The following is a 27,094-nucleotide window of genomic DNA, read 5'->3' as shown; positions in this document are numbered from 1 at the left end:
GCCCTTTACCCATGGCGCTGTCAGACAAGATAGCTGCCAGAAGTGAAAAATAAAGATTTTGGTGCAACAACAAGTGTGTTTAAAAAGGTCAAGTATGTACAAAGCAAATGAGGACAAAATAAATCTTAAATAAAAATACTTATAGGTGTGCGATGGTGAAGGGATGGAAAATGCTGAAGGACAGAAGCCCTAGACACACACACACACACACACACACACAATTCAGTCAAGTCACAAACTCTACAATGGAAGCTTCTTTAGCTGCTCAAAGGTGATGAAGAACTGAAAGTTAAGTCAAGGATCACAAGAAAATCATAGACTCTGTATACAGTCAACTCATTCATCCAAAAGATTCAGAAGTAACCCCACACAAAAATATTATGCTTATGTCACAATATGAATTATGTTTTGCCTGTAGCGAAGTTCAGTGTTTCATGCACTGCTTTTGAGCAGTGGTGCACATAAATTAAATATTTCCCAGAGTTCACTACTTGTAATGAATATGTTGCGGCTGCACACAAAAACAAACTATTAGGCTGTTATGTTCTGATTCCTAATCAAATGACTTCTTTGAACTTTTAAAACAAAATCATACAGCTCGACCAGTCTGATTCGTAGAAGACTGACTCTTATTAGCTAATTCGTTTAATGAATATTTTAAAACAAACATGGTTCCAAAAGATAACCATTTGAATCCGTCTGGCCAATCCTTTAGCGAATAGAACAGATTGATTGAGTCATGATCAGATTCATTTGCAGCAAATGCAGCAAAGGAAACCATTCCACAATGTGCATGTTTTGAAAACATTTTCTATGCTACTAGTTTCAAGTATATATGAAGAGTTCAGATGCAAAAGCCTCTAAGTGCCATCTGAAATTTTCTTATGAGCTTTTTTTTTTCAAGCTCGTATTTAAGTTCAGTAATTTAACTTAAATGACAATTAATAGGTAATTTTCATTGCCAGTAATGTGAAATAAGTGAACATAAACATACAAGCTTGATAAAAATGATCATTATTGAAGGAAATTTCAGATGGCACTTAGAGGATTTTTCATCTGAACTCTTCATATTTAGAATAACCTAAATAACTGCATCAAACAGAGGGGTGTGTTTTACTAATAATTTGTTTATTTTTGCACAAGGCACTACATTTATTTTTATTTTTATTTATTTATTTATTGTGTCTCAATGACTACAAACCTGATTATCCTTCAACCATATTTTTACACCACCTTTAAAATCTATGAATGTACTACATTCTCTGACAGTCAGTGGTAGGGAATTCCACATCCCAGCTGCCTTCACTGAAAAGCAGTTTTGTCCAAATGTCGTGGACCGAAGCTTAACACCTCAATCCCCTCTAAAGGAAGCTCTTGTAAACCTTGAGCCTGGTCTGTTTATTGTTACAAACTGTTTAAGAGATTGTGGTGCTAAGTCATGAATGATCTTATATACTAAACCAACATTTGACATAAACAAAGTTTTCAAAAGTCAACAGTTTATGCTTTTTAACTATATTACAATAATGATGGTAATTAGGTTTTTTATCCATGACTTTCAATGTTTGTTTGTACAGACTCTTAAGTGGTTGCAATAATGTAAGACTTGTTTGAGACCAGGTTGTGCTACAATATGAAAAATGTGACAGTATCATGGCATGCATGAACAGTTTTGCTGCATCTATACTCATTTGATTTCTTATAAATCTGAAATGAGCCAAATTAAATTTTACCGTTTTAGAAATTTTAGAAAACAATATGTTTCTTGAAGGTTAAACCACTATCAATAAACACACCCAGATATTTAACTTGCTGAACATCCTGTACCTTTTGTCCTTTAATACAAATCACAGGAGGAGTGCAACTACTTCCTCTAATGGAGAAATACATACTAACCGTCTTGGAATAATTTAATGTCAAACAGGAATATGCCATCCAATCTGCGATTTTCTCCATAGCTCCTGTGAGTAGAGATGCAGCATGCTGTTTAGATTTAGCATGAACATAAATAACCGTGTCGTCTGCATACATTTGAATTTTAACTTCTGGACAAATAGATGGTAGATCATTTATATAAATACTGAATAAAAGAGGGCCTAAAACTGAGCCTTGTGGAACACCAGTAGGACAATCTAAGGATGAGGAGGATGTCCCTTTAATTCTTGTATAATGTTGTCTATTACGCAAATATGAAGCCATCCATTCAATCATTTGCTGAGACATTATGAGTTGATAATTTAGATAACAGCACATTATGATTGACTGTGTCAAATGCCTTTTTTAAATCTATAAAGATGGCTGCTACCACCTTTCCTTTATCTAACATGCCTTTTAACTGTTCCATAAAGTAGCAGATAGCTGTCTCTGTTGAATGTTTTGGTCTAAACCCAAACTGCATTTCGTTCAAGAAATCGTGACCCAAATTCAGATGGTTAACTGGTTAGTCACAACTTTTTCAATTACCTTTGATATTATTGGAAGGATACTAACTGGTCTATAGTTATTAAATTCAGAATGGTCTCCCCCCTTGAATATTGGAGTAATAACTGCAGCTTTTAAACTCTCTGGGAACGTTTTAATTATTATTAAACATCGTTTTAATTATTTTGGTGTTATCAGAATACATAACACTTTAAAATTAAACTTACCAAAATAATTGAGTAAAAATTCAATAAAAGCCAATGTCATGTATGTATTTGTGGTGGTATGGAATACTATTTTATAAAGGTTTCGAGGAAATAAAAAAAGTTAAATTACTTAAATAGTTAATTTATAAATATTGTTATTTTTAAAGTTTAATGTTAACTTATTTCTACTCAGTTTTATTTATTAATGTACCAGATGCAGTTACTCAGATTTACTAAATTTTTTAGAGTGTATCCTCCATCTGTTTGCATCTGTAGATTTCTTCTAAATTCACCAATTTAGATTTCTAAATTTCAGGGGGAAAGACTCTTGATGTAAGTCAATAACTGGGGACGTTCTGTAGGCTATGCAAATTAGGCGTCAACTAGTTAAAATGCGCACATTTGCATCTAATTGACAGGGAAATGCAGGTAAATAGGATAAACAAAATAACTAAAGCATATCACCTGGTGGTGATATATGCTTATTTTATTATATAACTTATTTTATTACATGGCTTGGTTGAATTCCAATGTAGAATGCGGTCTGTTATAACCAACAGACCACTGTGCGGAGTATAACAGACCGTTGCCATGAAAAACAGAGCGTTGCTATGGACTCACAGGATTCTAACCGTAGAGACGGAGCGTACTATTTTCTTTAGCGGAAGCCATACAATCGGGTTTAACAATCGGGGGAGAGGGAGAGGGAGCACTTCAGAACTCCTGATCTGATATTTATATACTATATTTCAATAAATATATTTGTTTGACAGGGAAGCTGTGTGCAAACAGAAATATATATTATTTTTCAAAAATAAAAAAAAAGCATCCCAGAAAAAGGGCACTTTCTCTCCAGGAATAAAAAGGGCAGGTGCTCAAGCCCCCTTTCATGTCTGTGTGTGCACGTGCCTGGTCAAAACAATAGATTTTATGTGTAGATAGAAGCTATTTACACTAATTACAAATAGCGATAAATGCTATTTACACTAAGTGCAAATAGCGATAGATGTTAAAATAGCAGGATTTTCTGCTGTTTATACTACTTATTGCAAATAGTGGCAATTATCCACACCTCAGTATTATAGTTAAATAATAAAATTATTCAGTGATAAGATATTTAGTGTAAATTATAATTTTCATTCAAATTATTAAATGGATGCCACCTTTTTGGGACAAAGATGCCCTCCCAATATGTTATTTTCAACTTTTTGATTATTTCCTTCATTTTATTGAAAACAAAATGCCTTTCCTCTGTGATATGAGATTTGAAAAGAGAGAAACATTATTATTATTTTTTTTTGTAAAAGGCGGATTAAAACCTGTGTCAACTGCCAAAAACACTATGGTACGCGCTTTACCATCTACACCACTGGAGTTGACGACTGTCTGCCGTCCCTATCACACGTTTGTGGGTATATCTAGTGTAGAGCTAGTGTAAATAACCTTTGCCAACACAGAGTGCTATTTGCACTTAGTGTAAATAGACGCTCTGTATATTTTATTGCTAAAGGATACAATTATGTTCCAGGGCCCCAGACGCAGCCAGTTGGGCCAGAAGCCTTTATAGAGAGCAAAAAATCCTTCGTTTTTCCAGGTCTGCATGAGTCCGTCCAGGGTGCCCTTGTACAGCGGGTTACCTGCGAGCACACGTTGATTCATCATGCGTGTCCTCACCACATCCACTGGGTTGGAGGCCAAAGCACCAGCCAGACCACACGTGAAGCTAGAGCTAAATAAACAGAAGAAACACTATGGATCACGTTCTTCATTAAAGTCAAAGTTTGTGCATCTCAAATAAATTACAAACCCGATTCCAAAAAAGTCGGGACACTATATAAATTGTGAGTAAAAAAGGAATGAAATAATTTACAAATTTCATAAACTTTTATTTTATTCACAATAGAATATAGATAACATATCAAATGTTGAAAGTGAGACATTTTGAAATGTCATGTCAAATATTGACTACTTTTGGATTTCATGAGAGCTACACATTGGACAGGTAGCAATAAGAGGCCGGCAAAGTTAAATGTACATATAAGGAACAGCTGGAGGACCAATTTGTTTATTCGAAAAATAGTGGAGCAATATCAGAAACGAGTTTCTCAGAAAAAAGTTGCAAAGAGATTGAAGTTATCATCATCTACAGTGCATAATATCATCCAAAGATTCAGAGAATCTGGAACAATCTCTGTGAGTAAGGATCACGGCCGGAAAACCATACTGGATGCCTGTGATCTTCGGGCCCTTAGACAGCACTGCATCACATACAGGAATACTACTGTAATGGAAATCACAACATGGGCTCAGGAATACTTTCAGAAAACATTGTTGTTGAACACAATCCACCGTGCCATTCACCGTTGCTGGCTAAAACTCTATAGGTAAAAAAAAGAAGCCAGATCTAAACATGATCCAGAAGGGCAGGCGTTTTCTCTGGGCCAAGGCTCATTTAAAATGGACTGTGGCGAAGTGGAAAACTGTTCTGTGGTCAGACCAATCAAAATTTGAAGTTCTTCTTAGAAAACTGGGACGCCATGTCATCCGGACTAAAGAGGACAAGGACAACCCAAGTTGTTATCAGCGCTCAGCTCAGAAGCCTGCATCTCTGATGGTATGGGGTTGCATGAGTGTGTGTGGCATGGGCAGCTTACACATCTGGAAAGGCACCATCAATGCTGAAAGGTATATCCAAGTTCTAGAACAACATCCAGACGTCGTCTCTTTCAGGGAAGACCTTGCATTTTCCAACATGACAATGCCAGACCACATACTGCATCAATTACAACATCATGGCTGCGTAAAAAGGATCCGTGTACTGAAATGGCCAGCCTGCAGTCCAGATCTTTCACCCATAGAAAACATTTGGCGCATCATAAAGAGGAAGATGCGACAAAGAAGAACTAAGACAGTTGAGCAACTAGAAGCATGTATTAGACAAGAATGGGGCAACATTCCTATTCCTAAACTTGAGCAACTTGTCTCCTCAGTCCCCAGACGTTTGCAGACTGTTATAAAAAAAGAAGAGGGGATGCCCCACAGTGGTAAACATGGCCTTGTCCCAACTTTTTTGAGATGTGTTGATGCCATGAAATTTTAAATCAACTTATTTTTCCCTTAAAATGATAAATTTTCTCAGTTTGAACATTTGATATTGTCATCCATGTTGTATTCTGAATAAAATATTGAAATTTGAAACTTCCACATCATTGCATTCAGTTTTTATTCACAATTTGTACAGTGTCCCAACTTTTTTGGAATCGGGTTTGTACATTTTGAATTGACACAGCAAGTACTGGTAGAAATACTCACATGAAATGAGTTAACACTGTGTCTCCCATGAGGCCTGATCCAATCAAATGCTTCTTGGTGATGTCATAAACTGGCAGCTCTACACCCACCACGATGGCCGCCCTCTGTGCAGTAGGAATTACACCCTGAAAACAATGAAAACATCACAGTTTTAAAGCAAAACCTATAAATGTGTTACATTTAAAAAGCTGGAATGCTACTAATTCAAACAACCGATGGCCACACATTTTAAAATCTCACTCCCAATGTGAAAGATGAGAAAGCACTTACCCTCCACAGGCCTCGCGTGCCTTCTGTCTGATAAATGTTGATGAAATTAGACATCATGCTTCCCTGTAACAGACTACCTTGAGCCTGCATCCGAATCTGAAAAAGCAGAGGGAAATAACAGGACATAAGATTAAAAAAAATCTATTTTTCTATCTATCAATTTTTGACTCTCACTACAGAATTTACTTGTTTGTTAAATTTTAATTCATAATCAAAATAACTATTTTATTTTATGTAAGAATTATCTTAGCCATGAGTCACCCTGCTTTCTAGATAATTACGCAACTGCTAAAACCTAATGGATATATAATGTAAATAACCTAAAAACATGAACAATCTCAAAACAGAGGAAAAAAAAAACATTTCTTTATAAATACTATGCACAGTAATATTATTTGGGATTATTTATGCCAACATTTGTATTGATTGGTTTTAAAGGAGATGTTGATTTGATTTTACTTACCTTAAGCACATCAGTTGGATTTGCCAAAGAGGATGACAAAACTCCAGACACAACACCACAAAACACATTAATCACCATAGTCTCATCTGGAAAAAAAAAAGAAAAAAAGATAAGGTAAGATAAGAGCAGCCATTATTTCAGATTGTCTTTCAATACATGTCATAAAAAAAACACAGAACAAACAAAAAAAAGAACCGTAATATTAAAAAAAGAGTTCAGCAGGGAAAATATAGACTATTTTTAAAATAGCTATTTTAAAAATCACTCAAAAGCCCTATTTTTGTAAAAGCTCTTTAAGTAAGGTCTCGTTCCACTATTTTAAGATGTGGCACCCAGCCTTTATTGAGCAAGGCACACAAAAGAGAGATGAATGAATGAGATTAGAGTTCAGTGTGATGATGATGACAGGAGAAAAAACGCCTATATCAAAAGAAGCATTTGACACAAAGTGCCAACATCCTTGGAAAAGCATGCAGAGCGAAAGCAACAGAAATTGGCCAGAAGAGCCTAAATACGGCCTGTTGATTCAGTTCAATAAAAAGCTACTGTCAGCCTAGCTGTGGCCATTCTTCTATTCAAGTAATACAGATACTGTTTGCAAAGAAGAGAAGATTTTGTACCATGTCAGATGGAAATCGGCTGGCGCCAGCACCAGATAAGGTAATGCTAGAGACGTGTCTGTCTGCCGCTTCAGCACCTTTTGTTTGGACCGCACATTAGTGATGGTGGTTACACCTTGTTCTGTACTTCAGTATTGGTAGAGCGGATGTTTGTGGCATAATGGTGGATCAATGCCAAATTTAAGTCTCAAAAAAAAGAAAAATCCTTAAAAACCTGTTATGTAAATCTTTTGTATAGAGCAGGTTTTTCCAGCAAAGTCTTGATCGTGTTAATTTAGATGCCTTAGAAATGTGCATATTAAATATGATGTGTTACTTTTTCAATCTCAGTGTTAGGTAGCTAATTCATATACAGTCATAAAGTAGGTTATCAATTAATAATTCTTTAAAACAGTTTAGACGATTTATACACTATTGAAAAGTCACGTCTGGATGCCATTGTTAGCAAAATCCAAATAACTTGGTCAAATTTCAGGACTGCTACCCCTACAAAACGGGTTTAGTTTGAAGGATTCATCCCTTAAACCCACCTTCTGGACGACTAACAAACAGTTTCTTCAGTGTGTTGTATGTACCGATCTTGATCGTCCCGTAGGAAGCTTGTCGGAGGAGTGCAGGTGAAATTCTGTGAATAAAAAGCACACGACTTCAAGGTCAACGTTTTATTTCCATACTGGGGTTAATGGAAATCTAAATAGATTAGTGTTTAAATTAAAGTCAAAAATACATCACAAGACCTTGCAATGACTAACAAGCACATAATGTCAGGATTAACATAGAGCTTGAATGATTGGCCACTGCTGTTTTTCAGAATAATCCTAATAGAGAACAGCATCAATATTGTCATTGTTAGTGTTACAAAACAATGAAGATTGCACATCAAACATTTGTCAAATGGTTTTGTTTTGTTTTTCCCATTCACAAAGCAATGCTGAGAAGACAAAGACAAAATCATGCTAAGCATATGCAAAGTTTTGTGCAAAGAGGTTCATTTGCAGGATTTTTTTTTTTTTTGAAAGGAAATATATTTGCTAGACAACTATAGCATCGTCCCACTTCATAATTAAGATTTAGACAAAAATTCTTTATATTCAATAACTTAATGACACTAACACAGTCACAGCACTTAAAAAGAAGGAAAATATATTTCTTACATTTAGAACTAGATTTCAGTTTTTCAGAAAAATGATGGCATCCATGATCCACCCATGCAATGCCAAAGTGTTGTGATCAGTGGTGGATGAAGTACACCAGCGATCTCCAACTATGCTCATGGAGAGCTACCATCCTGCAAACTTGAGTTCCAATTCTGCTCCAGCACACCTGCCTGTATTAATCAAGTAACCCTGAAGACCAAACAATCCTGAATCTGGAAGTCACCCTGGAGACTTAGCTCTGAACCAGTCATTAAATCAGTGGGTTTTTGGTAGAGATGTTCCGATACCCTTTTTCTCTTCCCGATACCGATTCCGATACCTGGGCTCAGGGTATCGGCCGATACCGAGTACTGATCCGATACCTGGGTGTGTATCTGTATATACAGCTGTATATACTACTAGCCCTGTGTAAATTTCTAGAATTATTTTATGGTGTGCTCCAGACTTATCCCTTGATAAAACATGAACAAATACATGATTAACTACTGTATTTATTACAGTATTTTTATTATCTGACATGAATTTGACAGTAATATTATTTAATTTCTTAAGCGAAAAAGAACTTCAAATGAAGCCAAAAATCTAACACCGCAAACTAAAAAAGGTATTTTAGTATTTTAGTTTTACAATATTAGTGTATAAAAAACTGCAACAAATAAGTCTAGGAATATAAAAAATTCTATATTAATCAGATAATCTCTTCACAACAAAACAAGTAAAAAAACAAGCAACCGTCTAGGCATAATTATTATTATTAATAGAGACGTATTATTACTACATAGAGACGTAGCTAAATCTACTGTAGGCTACAACAGTAGCTTGATATATTGTCAATTTACTCGCCATGAAGATCTTTGAGTGTCTGTGTTTATGATATGACAGTTTTTTCAAATGAAACGTTAAATTCTCATGAAGTGACGGTTTATGCGTTCATGTCCTCATATAGTGACACACGGCAGAGGCCACAAAACAGCGAGCTCCCGTGCATCTGCGCCCGTCTCCTATGGAAAGCCAAATGGGTCAGAATACGCGTGCTTTTCAACGCCGTATTCATTTTAAAACGCCGTTTTCATAACGCCGCCAGGCGTTAAATAAGCGCCGTTACGTGATAAGTTGACGCCAGACGCCACCAGGCGTTAAAATAACGCCACACGCCTACCGACGTTAAGTTAACGCGACACGCCACTTAAGATGCAAATTTATTCGCTCATCTACATGGACACACCTCTCATGGCTACGAGGACTCTACGGCAAGTCAGAGCATCCAGTTTGCAAGAGCGCGAAGATGGCAAGAAGAGCGTTTGTTTTGCAGTGTAAACACACTGTTAATGACTGCACTCGCCTTTTACTGTCTGATAATCCCGGGCCTGCTGTTTTTCAGTCATCATTAAACAGGTAAAGATTGTGTTTATGTTCTCCAAAATAATTTAGTTAGAGTTGTAACGGTCACGTTTTGATAGACACGATTACATGAGCTGTTGATTTAACTTGCTAATTTTAATGGCACAATAATGGCACAATATTTTTTTTAACACAATTTACTAACTTTTATGCCCCAGAACTATGTTAAGTCATCTTAATACATTTTATGCAGTTGTTTGGAAGCAAACAAGATGCATTACAGTGTTTCTCCACCCTGGACCTGGGCATCCCCCAACACTGCACATTTTGTATGTCTTCCTTATCTGACACTGCCTTTTCAGTCCCCTGAGTTTCTTTTAATGAGCTAATGAGTTAAATCAGGTGTGTTTGATTAGGTAGACACACAAAATGTGCATTGCTGGAAATGCCAGAATGAACTGTCTCATATAGTTATTACAGGAATCACAAATAATTCCAACTTTGAAAATGATCAGTCGTTTGAACGAATGGACTGAATGATTTTTAAACATTTACTGACACCTACTAGCAGTGAGTATCTTTTTTAGTTTATGTTTAAAATATATTGGCTATATAGTTTCTCAAAAATTGAAATTCTTTTTATTAACATCTACCCACCCCAATGTTGTTTCAAACCTAAATGTCTATATTTCTTTTGGGGAACATATATTTTGAAGAATGCTGGTAACCAAGCTGTTTTAGTCATTAAATGTATGTAAATAATGATTCAGATGCAGCTTCAATAAATAAATAAATAAATAAATAAAAAATTGACAGTGTAGCCTAAATGTAAATTGAATATTTCTTTCTAAAGCAACATGTTAGAACAACATTTTTTAGACTTTAAAATAAGTTTTGAGGTTATTTTTCTTTCTTTTTAAAAAAACATAGCATGATATACTATTTAAAACAAAGCAAAAAATTATGTATTGTTATTAATTTATTTAATATAAAAATAATAATAATAAAAAAAAAACATTTACTTTTTAGACTTCAAACCATGCTGAGGAGCCTGGAATGGGCAAAGGGGACTCTTCTACATACTCAGGCAGCAGATGAGATCATCCATGAAGTATCAGATTTTATTCAGGAGATTCAAACTTCTGAACCAAGAGCACAGGATGGTAAATGCAATCAAACAATCTTAATTACTCACAGTAAACTTCAGTTAGATTGTCTGATTTTGATGGCCAGTAACTTGACATCTACAGTAATATATTTTGAATAATTTTGCTAAGCATAACATATCACACAGACATACAAACTATTGGAAAAATTAAGAAGTCTGTTTATAATTGTTTATAAAAGCAATATATTATAATTATTCTACAGACAGCACTGTATATCGACCTCCACTGATTCGTAGTGGATCCAGAGGTGCACCATCTTATGTCATTACACAGGATCAGCTGTCATTTTTGTTGTCTTGTGGCTTCACTGTAAAACAGATTGCACAAATTCTACACACCTCCATATCCACAGTCAAGCGACGTTTAAGGTAAGTTATATAATATAATAACTAATATCCATTGACTACACACATTATACCCTGTTCACAGGTGTATTTGTCATGCAAAACTAATAAAATGATGGAAACATTTTATTTTATCCCAGTTACATATGTTACATGTAGTGTGCATAATTACATGATACTGACCATAAACTAAACCCTAATCCTATTCCTAACCACAACCCTATAGTAAGTGCATCTAGATTATTATTATTATTATTTAGTACTTAAATGTGTAATTACACTGTGTAACCCGATTAATAAAGTGAATTTTATTTATATTTACATTTAGTCAGTTAGTGGACACTTTTATCCAAAGCATTTTATAACAATAGAAACATATTTGGGAATTTGCTCCACCTAGATTAAAATGTCATATGTTTAGGCTGACTGGAGTACTCATCTCATTAGATCATAATGAGTTGGGAAAAATGCTGAGTGCAACTTTTGATTTATTTTAGCGCTCCTATTAAATGTTAAAATGCTTGGATATATATTTCCAGGTGCTTCAATCTGTTGCAGTCTTCCTCATACTCAGATATATCTGATGCAGATTTAGATGAAAAAATTAGGGATATAGTGGCTGGAAATGACCAACTTGGACCAGAGGCAGTTCGAGCACAACTGAGGACAGAGGGAATTCGGGTTCAGAGGTGCAGAGTGCGGAGCAGTATGCATCGTGTCAACCCAAGGGCTGCAGCTCTCAGAGCAATGTCTCAGAGACTACGTAGAAGGTCCTACCGTGTCGCAGGACCTAATTCTTTATGGCATCTTGATGGAAATCACAAACTAATAAGGTAATTTTCTTTTTAAATGCAATCTTAAACATTGCATTATGCCTTAACCACTTTATTCTTCTGTTGCTTTAACAAAATGCCATTAAGTCACTAAATTTAAAATTTGTTTTTAAAAGTCTAAATTTCAGAATTAAGCAGTTGATTAACAGAAATCAGTATGGCTGCATAAAAAGGGTTGTTGAAATGGATGTAACAGTGCTCTTGTAGAACATCTAAAGCACACCCTTCATTGGATATTTTGTTGTTGTCTAATGCAGGTTTTATGCTCAACTAAGTAATTATGTATTTGTGTTAATTTAGATGGAGGATAGTAATTCATGGTGCCATTGATGGCTACAGTCGGCTTGTCACCTTTCTCCAAGCATCTAACAACAATCGCAGCAGCACTGTCATGAACTGCTTCTTGGATGCCATTTCCAAATATGGAGTCCCTTCCAGAGTAAGGACTGACCATGGGGGAGAGAACAATGCAGTGTGCTTGTTCATGAACCTGTTCAGAGGCACTGAACGAGGGAGTGCTCTTAGAGGAAGAAGTACACACAATCAGAGGATTGAAAGACTTTGGGTCGATCTGTGGCGTGGGGTGTCAAATGTGTACTATGACCTTTTCCACTTTCTTGAGAGTGAGGGCATTGTGGATGTAGATAATGAAATGCACATGTGGGCTCTGCAATATGTCTACATCCCAAGAATTAACAAAGACTTGACAAATTTTAAACACCAGTGGAACAATCATGGTTTACGAACCGAGAGACACCAGTCACCTCTACAAATCTTTGTCCGGGATTGCCTGGCACAACAGAGTCTGCCAAGTACTGCAATGCAGGAGATATTTGCAAGACCCTCAGACTCCACTGGAGGAGAGACTAATTCAGCAGAGCTTGTTGGTGGTGACAGTCATTCTGTATCTGGAGCGGTATCTCATGTGCATTGGCTTGAACGAGTTACCGTACCTCCAAACCAGTTCACTGTGACTGATGATGAGATGAAACAACTCACAGAACAAATTGATCCACTTGAAGGTCCCCGGGAAAATCTTGGAGTAAATGTACTTAAAGATGTCCTTTCTTTTGTGGAAAACCTAAGAATGTAAATTGACATTTAACAGTGTCACTGTTACTTGTTTGAAGTGTTTTACATGGCATGTGTCATATTCTGATCGGTATCTCCCCTCTACTTTCCTGACTCATTTATAGTTTATGTAAGGGCTAGTCATATCCCTGAGATAAAAAAAAAAAAAAAAAAACACTAAATCACATTAATAAACAACTTTTTATTGTAATTGTGATGTAAATTTCATTAATTTGTAGTATAATCTGAATACTTTCAGATGTGGATTCTTATCAGATATCCCAAGACAGAGCAGAACTGGAGAAAGGGACAAAACTTAGCAACCCCTACAAACATCAAAAAGCTGTAGTAGAACTGTATGATGAAATGTCCATTGTATAACTTTAGATAATCGAAGTGCACACATCCAACAGGCTGAAGGGCTTAATGTGAGTGCTCAACCACGTAAATACCTAAAACTAAGAAGAAATTTGGCACACCACAGCTCCAAAAGTATTATGTTCTCATCAAAGGTGACATTCCGAGCCTACAAGCTCTTCATTAGACAATGAACACATACATAGTTCAGGTTTTATATATAGCACAAACCTGAATGACATGATCACCCACATGATCCAAAAAAGGGCAATCAGGAAATCACCTCACATAAAGGCAATAAACAAACCTAAAAGTGAATACAACCACTAACTACAAATTCTGAACCTAAGCCTATATAAAAAAAATAGCTGTAAAGTATACATAAATTATAGAATCAAATTTACATTTGATTCTATCTTGATGTTGATTGTTTTCTTAACATCAGGCATTTTATTTAATGATTTTTGTGAGAGATAAAGTATTGTTCTTTTATGTATATTTTGCAAGTATTTTTTTTTTTTTAATATGTTGAGGTTCAGCATTTGTAGTTAATGGTTGTTTTCACTTTTATGTTTATTGCCTTTATCTGATTGCCATTCGGTTTGGGGGGCGGGGGGTCATGTGGGTGATCATGTCACTCTAGTTTGATGTATGTGATCATTGTCTGATGAAGAGCTTGTAGGCTTGAAATGTCACTTTTGGTGAGAATATAAATATTTTTCTACTCTTAGAGCAGTGGTGTGCCAATTTAGCTCTTCATGTTTCATAATAAAACTTTAAAACATGAAAATATTTAAAACTATTACATCAGTAACAGCCAACACAATTTTTCTACATCACTCCAAAAGTGGGGGATTGCAAAATACCACTTTCCATGTTTTCTCTGAAGAGTTCATAGCTGGGATGGATTGGTAGCCTCAAGACAATGCTGCAGGTATTTGCCTCTGGAAAAATTTTAGGGGCCTCATTCTCTTGAGGGTGTAAGAACTCCAATTTGGGTTCCACTGGGAACCCTAGCCTCGGAATAGCAGTAGATCCTGACACAAATCCAAGAATCTTGTCTAAGGTGAGGGGATATGCAGTTCCTTCTAGTAAAAATGAACAGGAAAAAAAAAAGTTAATGACCATTTTGCAGATACAGAATACCAGTAAAGTAGTTGTCACAGTTTATTGTACTTCATGTTCTTCCAAACCCATATAAGTATCCTCATCCCAGATAACAATAAAGTATAGTTGAATGTACTAAAAATACTTAAAAACAAGCAAGTACTTTTGTAGTAAATTCATTTTTTTGTGCTAAATAAGATTATATTTTATATAGACACTAATTAAAGGTGTATTTCTACTTGCACTTGAAAAAGTATATTAAGTAGCACTAATACTCAAATTCATTTTTAGTGCATTGAAATAAAGTATCCTATCACAAAAATATACAGAGGACTTTTATTTGTGTACTTCTAAAGTTTGATTTCATTACATTAAAAATTAGTTCAATCTTAGTAGATTTTTATATAGTAATCCTAAATTAAACTTTTAATAAATATAAGTACATTTTCCCAACTGTACCACATAAGTACACTTAATATAAATTGATTTTAAGTGTAGTCAGATAAAGTAAACCAAATATACAAGTGTTTTATAAGTGTATTAGTTAAAGGTGTGCTATGGTTCAGTATATATTTAAAAGTGTATGAAAGATTTGTTCAAGTGGCAACTAAATACATTTTAATACAGGGATAATATGTTAAAAGCACACATGAGCTATGGGATTTCATCAAACATATATACATTTTTATTTAATTTATCTTAAAAAAATATGATAGATAGATAGATAGACAGACAGACAGACAGACAGACAGACAGACAGACAGATAGATAGATAGATAGATAGATAGATAGATAGATAGATAGACAGACAGACAGAGAGAGAGAGAGAGAGAGAGAGAGATCCAACATAGCTTCAGTTTGATCTCATACCTTCCACTTCTATGAGCCAGTCCCTCCAGAAACAGATTGTTCTACTCTCCACTACTCTCCTGTTGCTGCCAACTGGAGAAAGTTCTGCTTTAAACAAAGCAGATATGTCTTCGGCCAAAAGTGGCTTCTCCTCATACATAAATACTTCTTTAAAGAGCTGAGGATGCTTTTGCATCAAATGTAAAAGCCCAAGACACTCCAGGCCCTCTTTAAATCTAGATAAGCAAAACATGTACCAAATGTGAAACAATGACAAAATAGTACTGGTAATTTGTCAGGTGAAAATATCTGTACATTCTTATACTCACTGTTCCAAGGAATCCCTCAACCTGTTCTCGATGAAAAACTTGGTAGCTGATTCCACTAAGTTGTCTCTGTCTTCTAGCGTCTGGATGTGCCATAGAGACCCCAGCATACTTAATTGGTCAGACGCCTCCATTATAGCACACTGTGCTTCATTTACATTCTGTGCCAACTGGATCTAAATTGACAATGAATTTAACACAAAATTAGCCATTAAATACAAGAAACAAAATACTTATATAAAACATTTAAATATTTAATGCACACACAAACCCTTAAGTAAGAGCTTTTTAAGGTTAAGGTTAACAATTTAAACATTCTAAGATATTACCACTATCGCCAAATTACAGTTACTAACAAAGCAACAGCTGGCATAAATGAAAATGTGCAATATATAAACTAACCTTGGTCATCTTTGCTCTGAAGTCATAGTCAGCAATCTCTTGAAGGTCTGGTACTGGGGGCTGAAGGTTGCACACCTGACAGAACAGTCTTTCTGAAAAAAAATTTGGCTCCACACCACCATGTATCAGGCACACAGCTATCATCCGTCCAACTATTTTGTACATTCCATTGTACAGTGCTGTAACACATGGGAAAAGCATTATTATGTCTATAAACAATGCTTAGAAAATGTGTGGTGCTTCTTAAAAAATTAATCACTTTTTTCATAGGGGACTATGTTTTAATTTTAATAATTAAAGATGATTTTTATAAAGACCTAATGACATTCAATGTGAAAGTGTGCAGAATTACAGAAAATTATAAAGGAGGCAAACTATTTTTCCAAAATGCTTAATGTAAACACACACACACACAAATTAGGCAGGAGGTTACCTTTGGAATTGCAGGCAAGTGTTTTTTTCCAGTCCTCTCCATCAAATATTTCGCATGAGTGGATTTCCCTCATCAGCAAAGTTAAAAATTCTCTCGTTGGTCCACCCTCATCAGCGGCTCCCTCACCAATCCCATCAGCATCTCTGAACACAACATCTAGTTTTGCCTCAGGGTTAAAACGTTGGCGTCGGAAGGCTCTGATGCCACTGTCTAGGATGTTGCATCGTGTTACATTGATTTGGTTGGAAATGGGTGCAGCTGTAAAATCCACTTTGTTTGACATTGTATTTAACAATGATTTCAGGTCAACACTGAAAAAAATAAATAAAAGAGAATGTTACTCCGTCTTTTGATCCAACTACAGTATAAATACATGTCTAACAACATCAATTGACTTACTCATACTCATCTTCATCTGAGATATAAATATCTGTGTCTGGACTGAGTAAAGAAAATGCCACTGAAACTTCTGGAGAGGAGGCCACGGCTGGAGCTGGAGCAGCAGAGGAGGCCACGGCTGGAGCTGAGAAGGAGGCCACGGCTGGAGATGAGAAGGAGGCCACGGCTGGAGCTGGAGCTGGAGAGGAGGCCACGGCTGGAGCTGGAGCTGGAGAGGAGGCCACGGCTGGAGCTGGAGCTGGAGAGGAGGCCACGGCTGGAGCTGGAGCTGGAGAGGAGGCCACGGCTGGAGCTGGAGCTGGAGAGGAGGCCACGGCTGGAGCTGGAGCTGAGAAGGAGGCCACGGCTGGAGCTGGAGCTGGAGAGGAGGCCACGGCTGGAGCTGGAGCTGAGAAGGAGGCCACGGCTGGAGCTGGAGCTGGAGAGGAGGCCACGGCTGGAGCTGGAGCTGAGAAGGAGGCCACGGCTGGAGCTGAGAAGGAGGCCACGGCTGGAGATGAGAAGGAGGCCACGGCTGGAGCTGGAGAGGAGTTCACTTGTGCAAGTGCATAAGTACTCTGTAAAATTGAACAACTGTGATCTTTCATTTGAATGTACTATTGCACTATTTGTAGCACTTTTGTTTATACATAATATAAAGGAAGCAATAAAATATTAGGCTGTCCAAAAAACGAAGACTGATATGAAATAGATCAAACAATAGGAACACAGTTTCTACATAATACTGCAGACACAAAGAGGCCTTTTGAATATTAGATTAGATTACCTTCTCTTGTACATAAAGTGCCGATCTTCCTAGCTGCCCACTAGCAATTATGGCTGCTGGGGTTTTTGACTCCAGACTCAAACGTGAAACCTGCCTCTGTGCATCAACCCTGCATAATTCAAACTCTCTCCCTTGAAGCTGTGGAAACGTGCTTCTGAGAATTTCTGCAAACTGTGTCTCACTCTGCTCTCTCTGTACAACAAGTCTCTGACTGGCAATGGCATCTATTGGTCAACAATGTGAAATGCTGTTAGTTTAATTTGTTTACAATCAACATGACAATTTCATGAATAGCATTATAAGCAAAGGACTTACCTCTCAAAGAAGATAACCGATCAATACCAGTGCGGAGAAGAGTTACTTTAAATGTACATGTCACATTTCTCCTCCGCGTCCTTCTGGGACGAGCAGGACCATGCAACGGCTGTTCGTTGCGGAACATCTCAAACCTTTCAGAGAACATTTAAACATAACTCTACTACGAAATTTAAACATATTTGCTATAACCTAATTAATGATCTGAGATAAAGTAAGTTTGATACTTATTGTTTGTTATTATAATGTCATGATTTAAGTTGTCGAATTAAATCATCCAATTAATTTATAGGGCTAATAAATAGATTTTATTTAAAGATTTTACAGATAGATAGATAGATAGATAGATAGATAGATAGATAGATAGATAGATAGATAGATAGGCAGACAGACATTCCCTACCTGTCCACAAGACTTTGTTCTCCAAGCTCTGCTGGTGATGCTTCAAGTAAACTGTCAAGTTGGGCATTTATGCGATCCCTAATCCCACTGAGACGTCTTCTAAAATTATTAGGTACACCAGACATCTTTGTTGTTCTCTGATAAAGAGATTAATAATGACCTAACAATCTAAAAAACGCGCCAGACACTACATCCGGTGCTGTCTTAAAATCATAAATGAATCAGACGTTTGAACGAATCGATTTAATAAATGATTCAGTGACATGCTGCCACCTACTGGCGGTTTCAGTTTCATTTTATAAATTGAGTCATTTAAATTGTTTAATATTTCTATATTCAAAACTTCATATTTTAAACATTAATCTCATAACATCGTTATTATGCATGAAGTCTGTAAATATTCCTTAATGCAACAAAAAAAGTTAAGTGCATGGCAAAGATGAAATGTTGATGCTAAGTTAAAATCTAAATGTTTTGGCTTTAAAATATGGAATACATTTAATAAAGTTTGAAAAAGGGGATTATAAAGGTTAAAAAACTAATCTTTAAGGAGTCAAATATCGCCCTATAATGTATATATATATATATATATATATATATATATATATATATATATATATATATATATATATATATATATATATATATATATATATATATATATATATATAGTACAGACCAAAGGTTTGGACACACCTTCTCATTCAAAGAGTTTTCTTTATTTTCATGACTATGAAAATTGTAGATTCACACTGAAGGCATCAAAACTATGAATTAACACATGTGGAATTATATATAGAATTATATACATAACAAAAAAGTGTGAAACAACTGAAAATATGTCATGTTCTAGGTTCTTCAAAGTAGCCCCCTTTTGCTTTGATTACTGCTTTGCACACTCTTGGCATTCTCTTGATGAGCTTCAAGAGGTAGTCACCTGAAATGGTCTTCCACAGTCTTGAAGGAGTTCCCAGAGAGATGCTTAGCACTTGTTGGTGCTTTTGCCTTCTGTCTGCGGTCCAGCTCACCCCTAAACCATCTCGATTGGGTTCAGGTCCGGTGACTGTGGAGGACAGGTCATCTGGAGCAGCACCCCATCACTCTCCTTCTTGCTCAAATAGCCCTTGATGCCTTCAGTCTGACTCTACAGTTTACATAGTCATGAAAATAAAGAAAACTCTTTGAATATATATATATATATATATATATATATATATATATATATATATATAAAGGAATGTAAGCATAGACGCCTTAAGACCTTAATGTTACCTTTTAAAAACTAATTGCAAACGTTTACGCAAAGTGTATTAAATATAATCTACAAATCATGCAATACTGTACAACTAATTAAGAAAGGTTTTGAGAGATAGGCTAATCAGTCCAATGAGAGACAAGTACTAATCATTCTAATTGTTTATTAAATAATTCTTTCTTTTCACTAATTAATGTTTATGTTTTTATTAAACACATTAATAATGCTTATATTTTAGCATGTGCAATTTCACAAAGTATTTATAATGTGGCCAAAATTGCTTAATATTCAAGAAGGACATATAGAAATATGAAATAAATGTAATGTTATTATAGATTACAAAGAGATTTATAATGAAATACATCCAAAAGGTCATTATATATATATATATATATATATATATATATATATATATATATATATATATATATATATATATATTCCAACACAGATTATAAATATATTTTGGAATATATTACAAGAAATTTATTATTTAACTGTTGTAATAATTTCCAAATTTACACTCATTTGTGTCATGTAATAACAATATTCATTATATGTATATATGTATATATATATATATATATGTGTGTGTGTGTGTGTGTGTGTATTTGTTTTTCTATTCTGGTGGGGACTTAAACCTGAATACACACAGACTCATGGGGACTCGTGTCACGGAGGGGACCTAAATTGACCTAAAAATGCAGAAAGTTTCCTGTGAGGGTTAGGTTTAGGGGTAGGGTTGGTGTAGGGCGATAGAAAATACGGTCTGTACAGTATAAAAACCATTACACCTATGGAGAGTCCCCACAAGGATAGCTGACCAGACGTGTGTGTGTGTGTGTAAGTGCTTTATTGTAAAAATTCAGGTATCTACTTTTGAGTATGATTTCAGTTTATCATATGTTATTATGTTTTAAAAAGGAAGAAAAAGTACCCTCAAAAGATATTTTATCATATAGCCAAATTGTGTTAAATGAGAAAAGCAAAGAATGAGAAAACAGAATCAAAATGTAGCTTTAAAAATGTATATTTAATTTAGGTTTACACATGCTATGCTTTGTTTCAGAAGTTGCATCTGAATCAACATATATTTACAGACTAAAACAGTTTGGTTATCAGCATTCTTCAAAATATCTTCCTATGTTCCTCAAACGCAATAAAGACATAAGGTTTGAAACAACATTGGGTTGAGTAAATGTAAATAAACAGAATTTCTATTTTTGTAAAACTATGGCCAACTATTTATTAAATTGAAATGATATCCTACTCAAAATATAATATAATAATAAAATAATAATATTACTTCCTTATTAATTTAACTGTTGAATAAAATCATTTCCACATTTTCACTTCATGAGACTTCATGAGACAAAAGCTTATTCAGGGGCATTTATCCCCTATATGTACAATTGTAAGGGCTCTTCTTGCCATCTTCGCGCTCTTGCAAACTGGATGCTCTGACTTGCCGTAGAGTCCTCGTAGCCATGAGAGGTGTGTCCATGTAGATGAGCGAATAAATTTGCATCTTAAGTGGCGTGTCGCGTTAACTTAACGTCGGTCGGCGTGTGGCGTTATTTTAACGCCTGGTGGCGTCTGGCGTTAACTTATCACGTAACGGCGCTTATTTAACGCCTGGCGGCGTTATGAAAACGGCGTTTTAAAATGAATACGGCGTTGAAAAGCACGCGTATTCTGACCCATTTGGCTTTCCATAGTCTCCCACAGAGATGTAGACTTTGCAGGAGTAATATTTAAATAGTATTTTGCAGTTTAATATTCACAGACACTAGTATATATATTCGGCTACAGTCTGGAGCCCTGCGCTTAGACTAACACGGAAGCGACTGAACGCAGCTGCGGGTAACGAATATACTCAAACTTACTACCGGTTCTACAGAGACGCTGGTATCATCACATTTTAAAATTTTCAGCACCGTCTTGGTAGTGAAGTGCCAGTACTTGTGGCATCCCTAGTCGCCGTTTTACTGTCTGGTTGGTCCAGTCTGAAATACTGCTAAACAGCGGACATACTGCTAACCACTGATCTATAATATAGAAGCGGCTTCACTGTCTGTTGGCAGTTTAGAACGCGATGAGCGATCCAGTCATATATAGATCAGTGCTGCTAACGCGTTTTCATTTCTTCTTCGCTGCTCTAAACAGGGGTTGCTTGTGGCATTACAGCACATCGTCCTGTGTTTGCAATGCATTCTGAGCAGCGAAGAAGAACCGTGCAGCGGTTAGGCAAAGCTAGCGTTCATAACTAGGTCTTGAAAATGGTATCGGATCGGTATATGGGTTCATGTACTCGCCGATGCCGATGCCAGAATTTGTTGTGGTATCGGAGATATTTCCGATACTAGTATCAGAATCGGAACAACTCTAGTTTTTGGGAACAGTTGAGACTGATGAGCCCCATTCACAAAAACATCATCCTGTGAGATTTGAAAGCCCACTGAATAGTGCATGAACCAGATGACAGATTCATTGCAAGACAAGTGAAAGAAAGTAGTGCTGTCCAAAATAAAAGTTTTGTTTACATAATGTGTGTACGGTGTATATTTATTATATACACAAGTACACACACATAAAGTATATATACAGTACAGACCAAAAGTTTGGAAACATTACTATTTTTAATGTTTTTGAAAGAAGTTTCTTCTGCTCATCAAGCCTGTATTTATTTGATCAAAAATACAGAAAAAAACAGTAATATTGTTAAATATTATTACAACCTTAAATGATAGTTTTCTATTTGAATATACTTTAAAAAATAATTTTTTTGAAACTTCTTTCAAAAACATTAAAAATAGTAATGTTTGCAAACTTTTGGTCTGTACTGTATATATATATATATATATATATATATATATATATATATATATATATATATATATATATATATATATATATATATATATATAAATATACACACATACATATATATATATAAATATACACACATACATATATATATATATATATATATATACATATATACATATATATATATATACATACATACATATATATACATATATACATATATATATATATATATATATATATATATACATACATACATATATATACATATATATATATATATATATATATATATACATACATACATATATATACATATATATATATATATATATATATATACATATATATATATATATATATGTATATATATATATATATATATATATATATATATATATATATATATGTAAATATATATACTTTAAAAGAAAGAAAAGCACATTAATATGTGAGATGATGGTTTGAAAAACAAAATGCTCAGTGAGACATTGACAACACGAATAAGCAAAACTCGAATGACATCAGTCTGCTCATGCTGAAGCAGTGGGCCAGTTTCACTTGACTCAGCTCCTCTACAGACCCGTGCAGACCATGTGAATTAAATATCATCTATATTTAAGCTATCAGCTATCAGCTGTATTTAACCCCATTAAACCAATGCATGGTTTGTAAATATGCCTTTAAAAGGGCACACAACTAAAATCTTCAGAAAGTATACAATAAAACACCACAACACTGATGCTGAAGTAAAACAAAAATGCTCCACCACAACTGAAGCATTTGGTGTCACTCAGAATACTCAAATAATCTGCACTCACCCAGAGTACCATGCCCTGATGCCTTCTTCTCGACCAATCCTGAACAAAGCGTGGAACATGCCCCGATATCGGACCTCCATACAGTGCGACTGCCCTTGAACCTGGAGCCGTGTTTTTGTGAGATCAATGGGAAACGTACCTGCAAGATTTAATTATCAATGGTGATTTAATAATCAAATCTATAAATGCTTTATATTATGCATACTAGTAATTTATCTATTATCAGCTTCATCTGTGAATGTATATTGTCACGCTTATCTTTCTTCTAATGTCCCACCCCAGACTCGTTCAGTTTAATTATACACTGTGTCGTGGGGAATGTTGTTTTTCATGCTCTGCAATGTTGTTTTTAACAAGAGTCTTCTTGCATTAACAATCAAGGCTTATTTCACAGTCCATTATTGTGGCAAAAAAAAAAAAAGAGTAATTGTGCTTCTAAAGAAAATACTGTACAAGTGCTGTAAAATGTATACGATAGTATATATCAATACAGCAACTAGTAGTAATAATAAATAGTTGTAACAATGATTTAACAAATAATTATTATATTTACTTTTACGTGTGTCAAAGTAGAAACACGTTTCAATATATCACTTATTGGACATGTAAGCAAAAAAAATAAAAATAAATATATAAACAAAAATATTAATATTCTCTCTAAAATACTAACATGTATTATGGCACTCCATTTGAGAGCTTAACATGTGTTGAGACATGCTCTATGCAACAATTAATGACCAAAGAGCTCTGTAACAGAAGATAATGATGATGATGATGATGATGATGTAAAAACAGCAGGTGCACAGACTCACCGAATTCTGCGACAATTGAGGCCATCCCCCCATAGACAAACGGCTTCCAGTTCAGGTTTGCCATTTCTGTTGCGGCTCCTTCGGCTTGATGGAGTCCCACTAAAAACAGCAGAAAGCCAAAATAGGAGCAAATCAGCTGTTTTAATCTCACATTGTACAACATAGCGCTACCCGTCTGTGTTCCAGCCAGTCCTGTCAGACGCATAGAAAAATGTGGACCGGAATAAGACGAACCGCATTAAGGATTCATTGCAAGCGCCATAGGAAATTTGACGAAATCCTATTGGTTGTACACGCTGTCAATAATTTTATCGGCGATGGCGATTAGTCGAAATGATTTGATGCTCCGCCTACTTCCGCCGCAAAGGAGATTGAATGACAGAATGCAGCGGCTCGCCCATTTTGATCAAACCGTGTAAGATTTTACTTTTAAGGTAAACATTACCGTTTAAAATTAAAAATATTAACTTTAGAGTATAGCCACCAAACTCACGAATATAAATACGACGTGTCTATGTTGTTGACTTAGGATGAAAGATCGCTGTTCTTGGTTCCGTATCGAAGATCTAACGGCTTGCAACAGTTAGCCAGGTAGAGCAGAACTCTTCTCACCATTATAAAGTACAAAACTGAGTAATCACAACATTCTAGTCAATATCGCTCGTGAGCTCACATACCTGAGGGCTTGGTCCTTCAGTCACCTCTGTTATTTTATTTTGGACTCCATCGTCTTGACCATATTTAGTATTATTGTACTTTTCGCAGTCAAACTCCAGGAGCTCACATACGGCATTCAGTTCCCCATCATGTGTCACTAGCAGGAACTCAATTGACGCGACCGGAAGTTCCCGCCCAGTTTGAAAGAGACTAGACTCCCCCACCCCCTCCCCTTTTCAATGTCACCTTTCTTTTACTGTCTATGATGTCACCCTGCCCCTCAAGAAAAGAAAATGTGAGTGGTCCTTCATGTAATACTCCTTATAAACTCACTATAATAGGCTATGTTTTCATGTATGCAGTAATTTGTATTGGCTCACGAAAAATAACAACATTCAGAAATCAAACAATATTTAGTATTTTTATTTCATTTTCAACTTTACACATTTTTTACAATTCAGTAGTAGTCTGCTCCTTCCCCATAAAATTAAAAAAATAAAATATGTTTTGTGAAAAACTACAGTTTAAATTCTTACAGTAGGCCTTGTAAATGTTAAAAGTTTTATTTAAAACTGTGAACTCTTCGGTCACTGAACTCAATACCTATGTAAATACTGCATAGATAATGTCTTAGTCATTCCTAAGTTATTCTCCTTTTTTCAAGGATATTTATATTTATTATATGTTTAGTATCTACAGTATTTAGTTGAACAGAGAGACACTAATATAACAAAATAATTACTTATTGATTCTGTCTCTGTTTAATCCGTGTACAACTTTGCTCTGTTTATTCAGATCATGAGTTAAGTTTTGATATCACATGTTGTAATGCAAGCAACATTTGTCCATCTCTAACAGGACCGTGCTCCTACAAATACACACCAGCATCATTTGCAATGACCACCTCAACCTGCAAAAAGATTGCATAAAGTTTCATTGTAAATCTTTCTTATGACTTTTTTAATGCATCTTTATGGACCATAAATTTGAACACCCAAACTCATTGTAAACAAGATGCACCTTTTAATGAGTTTTCACTCTCAAATGACCACAGTTTTATATCAGTAATGCTGATCTGGTGGTAAGCAGTCTGTAGATGACCGTTGTGGTTTCACCTTCCCTCTAGTTTGAGGCAGATGTGATTTTACAGAGTGGAGCGTAGGAGCCTCATCACACGCTGGTACAGCTGCTGAACAACTGATACCAGATTCCTGCAACACAAAAAAGATGTTCAATTGAAAGATGAAGAACTTTGTTATATATCCTGATGTAAAAATGGTCGCCGCCATTTGTAAAATCTATGGGTCTAGCTTCCGGTCTCATTTGCGTCCAGCTATTTTTAGCTGTACAAAACAGTTAGTTTTGCTGCTTGATATTGACAATTGATGTGTCCTATCATATAGTTTTAATCTGTTATCTTAATTAAGAACACACTGGTTTGTACTGCAAACATTTACATCACATTGTTATTCTCCCCGTTATTTCCCTATAGCGGCTAATGAAATGGAAGTCTCACCCATAGGCTTATTTCCACGTTGAGGAAAAAAGGTGGATAGGGATAATAAAAATTGTTGTCATTTACTCACTCTCAAATTGTTACAAATTGTTGTTTTTGTCCAAACAGCTGAAACGATCTTGAAAACTCATTTGTAATTCTCATTTGTAAGTTGCTTTGGATAAATGTAGCAGCTAAATGAATAAATGTAAATGTTCAAAATAACTTATTTTATGTTCTGTCACTTTACTTTACTGACTATTAAGATTAGATGTTTTAATAGTTTCTGTTCCCATTAAGGTTTTTCTATGAATGCCTTTCATGATAAAATCGGAGCAACATGACCTTGCTCACACCCCTTATACAAACAAGAGGATCCGATATCCTGGGAAAAATTCAGGAACATATGAATCTGTATGGTAGCGGGTATTGGAATTTAGTATAAAGTAATATGTTTAAGATCAAAAAGCAAACAATCAAAAACAACATATAATGTATAAATCCCAAATCCAAATGTCCCCTGAACCCTACAGACTAACTTAACAAATACATAAAAATACACTGAAGTACACTAACTACTTGAGTTGAATCTTGAAAAACATATTTTAAAAAGTTGAACATTTTGAACTTTTCTTTGATGTGTTAACCAAAAACTCACCGGG

General features: G+C 35.3%; 2 protein-coding genes across 4 annotated transcripts; both read right to left on the bottom strand.

Annotated features, from left to right (window-relative positions):
* LOC132117430 (brain mitochondrial carrier protein 1-like) lies at window positions 1–25,154 on the bottom strand. 2 transcript variants are annotated; one of them, XM_059526719.1, is made up of 9 exons: window positions 24,958–25,154; window positions 24,281–24,379; window positions 23,469–23,607; window positions 7,823–7,917; window positions 6,673–6,758; window positions 6,210–6,305; window positions 5,940–6,064; window positions 4,143–4,356; window positions 1–282 (listed from the first exon to the last, which is right to left on the bottom strand). In XM_059526719.1, exons 2-9 carry the CDS (start codon window positions 24,342–24,344, stop codon window positions 241–243), a joined length of 861 nt encoding a protein of 286 aa, XP_059382702.1. In that variant the 5' UTR covers window positions 24,345–24,379; window positions 24,958–25,154; the 3' UTR covers window positions 1–240. The 2 variants fall into 2 exon arrangements, with proteins under 2 accessions (XP_059382702.1, XP_059382701.1); XM_059526718.1 differs by lacking the exon at window positions 24,958–25,154 and having other exon boundaries at window positions 24,281–24,499.
* Window positions 13,395–19,001, bottom strand: LOC132117429 (uncharacterized). 2 transcript variants are annotated; one of them, XM_059526715.1, is made up of 8 exons: window positions 18,162–19,001; window positions 17,847–18,070; window positions 17,081–17,637; window positions 16,682–16,992; window positions 16,249–16,427; window positions 15,850–16,022; window positions 15,542–15,756; window positions 13,395–14,652 (listed from the first exon to the last, which is right to left on the bottom strand). In XM_059526715.1, exons 1-8 carry the CDS (start codon window positions 18,307–18,309, stop codon window positions 14,396–14,398), a joined length of 2,064 nt encoding a protein of 687 aa, XP_059382698.1. In that variant the 5' UTR covers window positions 18,310–19,001; the 3' UTR covers window positions 13,395–14,395. The 2 variants fall into 2 exon arrangements, with proteins under 2 accessions (XP_059382698.1, XP_059382700.1); XM_059526717.1 differs by having other exon boundaries at window positions 16,249–16,340.
* Window positions 25,155–27,094: the final 1,940 nt, after the last annotated feature.

This window comes from Carassius carassius, chromosome 36, assembly GCF_963082965.1.
Source record: "Carassius carassius chromosome 36, fCarCar2.1, whole genome shotgun sequence".
NCBI lineage: Eukaryota > Metazoa > Chordata > Actinopteri > Cypriniformes > Cyprinidae > Carassius > Carassius carassius.
The sequence above is the reverse complement of the archived record's forward strand: the minus strand, read 5'-3'. Positions and strand labels throughout refer to the sequence as shown.

Bases quoted from the DNA above. Each gene is read 5' to 3' on its own strand.
- LOC132117430 (XM_059526718.1), bottom strand. From the start codon at position 24,485: ATGCGTCTGACAGGACTGGCTGGAACACAGACGGGTAGCGCTATGTTG. The intron at 6,306-6,672 runs GTAAGTAAAATC...CTGCTTTTTCAG, and splicing joins ATCCAACTGATGTGCTTAAG to ATTCGGATGCAGGCTCAAGG. The intron at 283-4,142 runs GTATCCTTTAGC...CTTAACTTTCAG, and splicing joins TGGGGCCCTGGAACATAATT to TTCTTCATCACCTTTGAGCA.
- LOC132117429 (XM_059526715.1), bottom strand. From the start codon at position 18,309: ATGTTCTCTGAAAGGTTTGAGATGTTCCGCAACGAACAGCCGTTGCAT. The intron at 16,993-17,080 runs GTAAGTCAATTG...TATTTTTTTCAG, and splicing joins TCAGATGAAGATGAGTATGA to TGTTGACCTGAAATCATTGT. The intron at 16,023-16,248 runs GTTAGTTTATAT...TTGTCAATTTAG, and splicing joins TCAGAGCAAAGATGACCAAG to ATCCAGTTGGCACAGAATGT.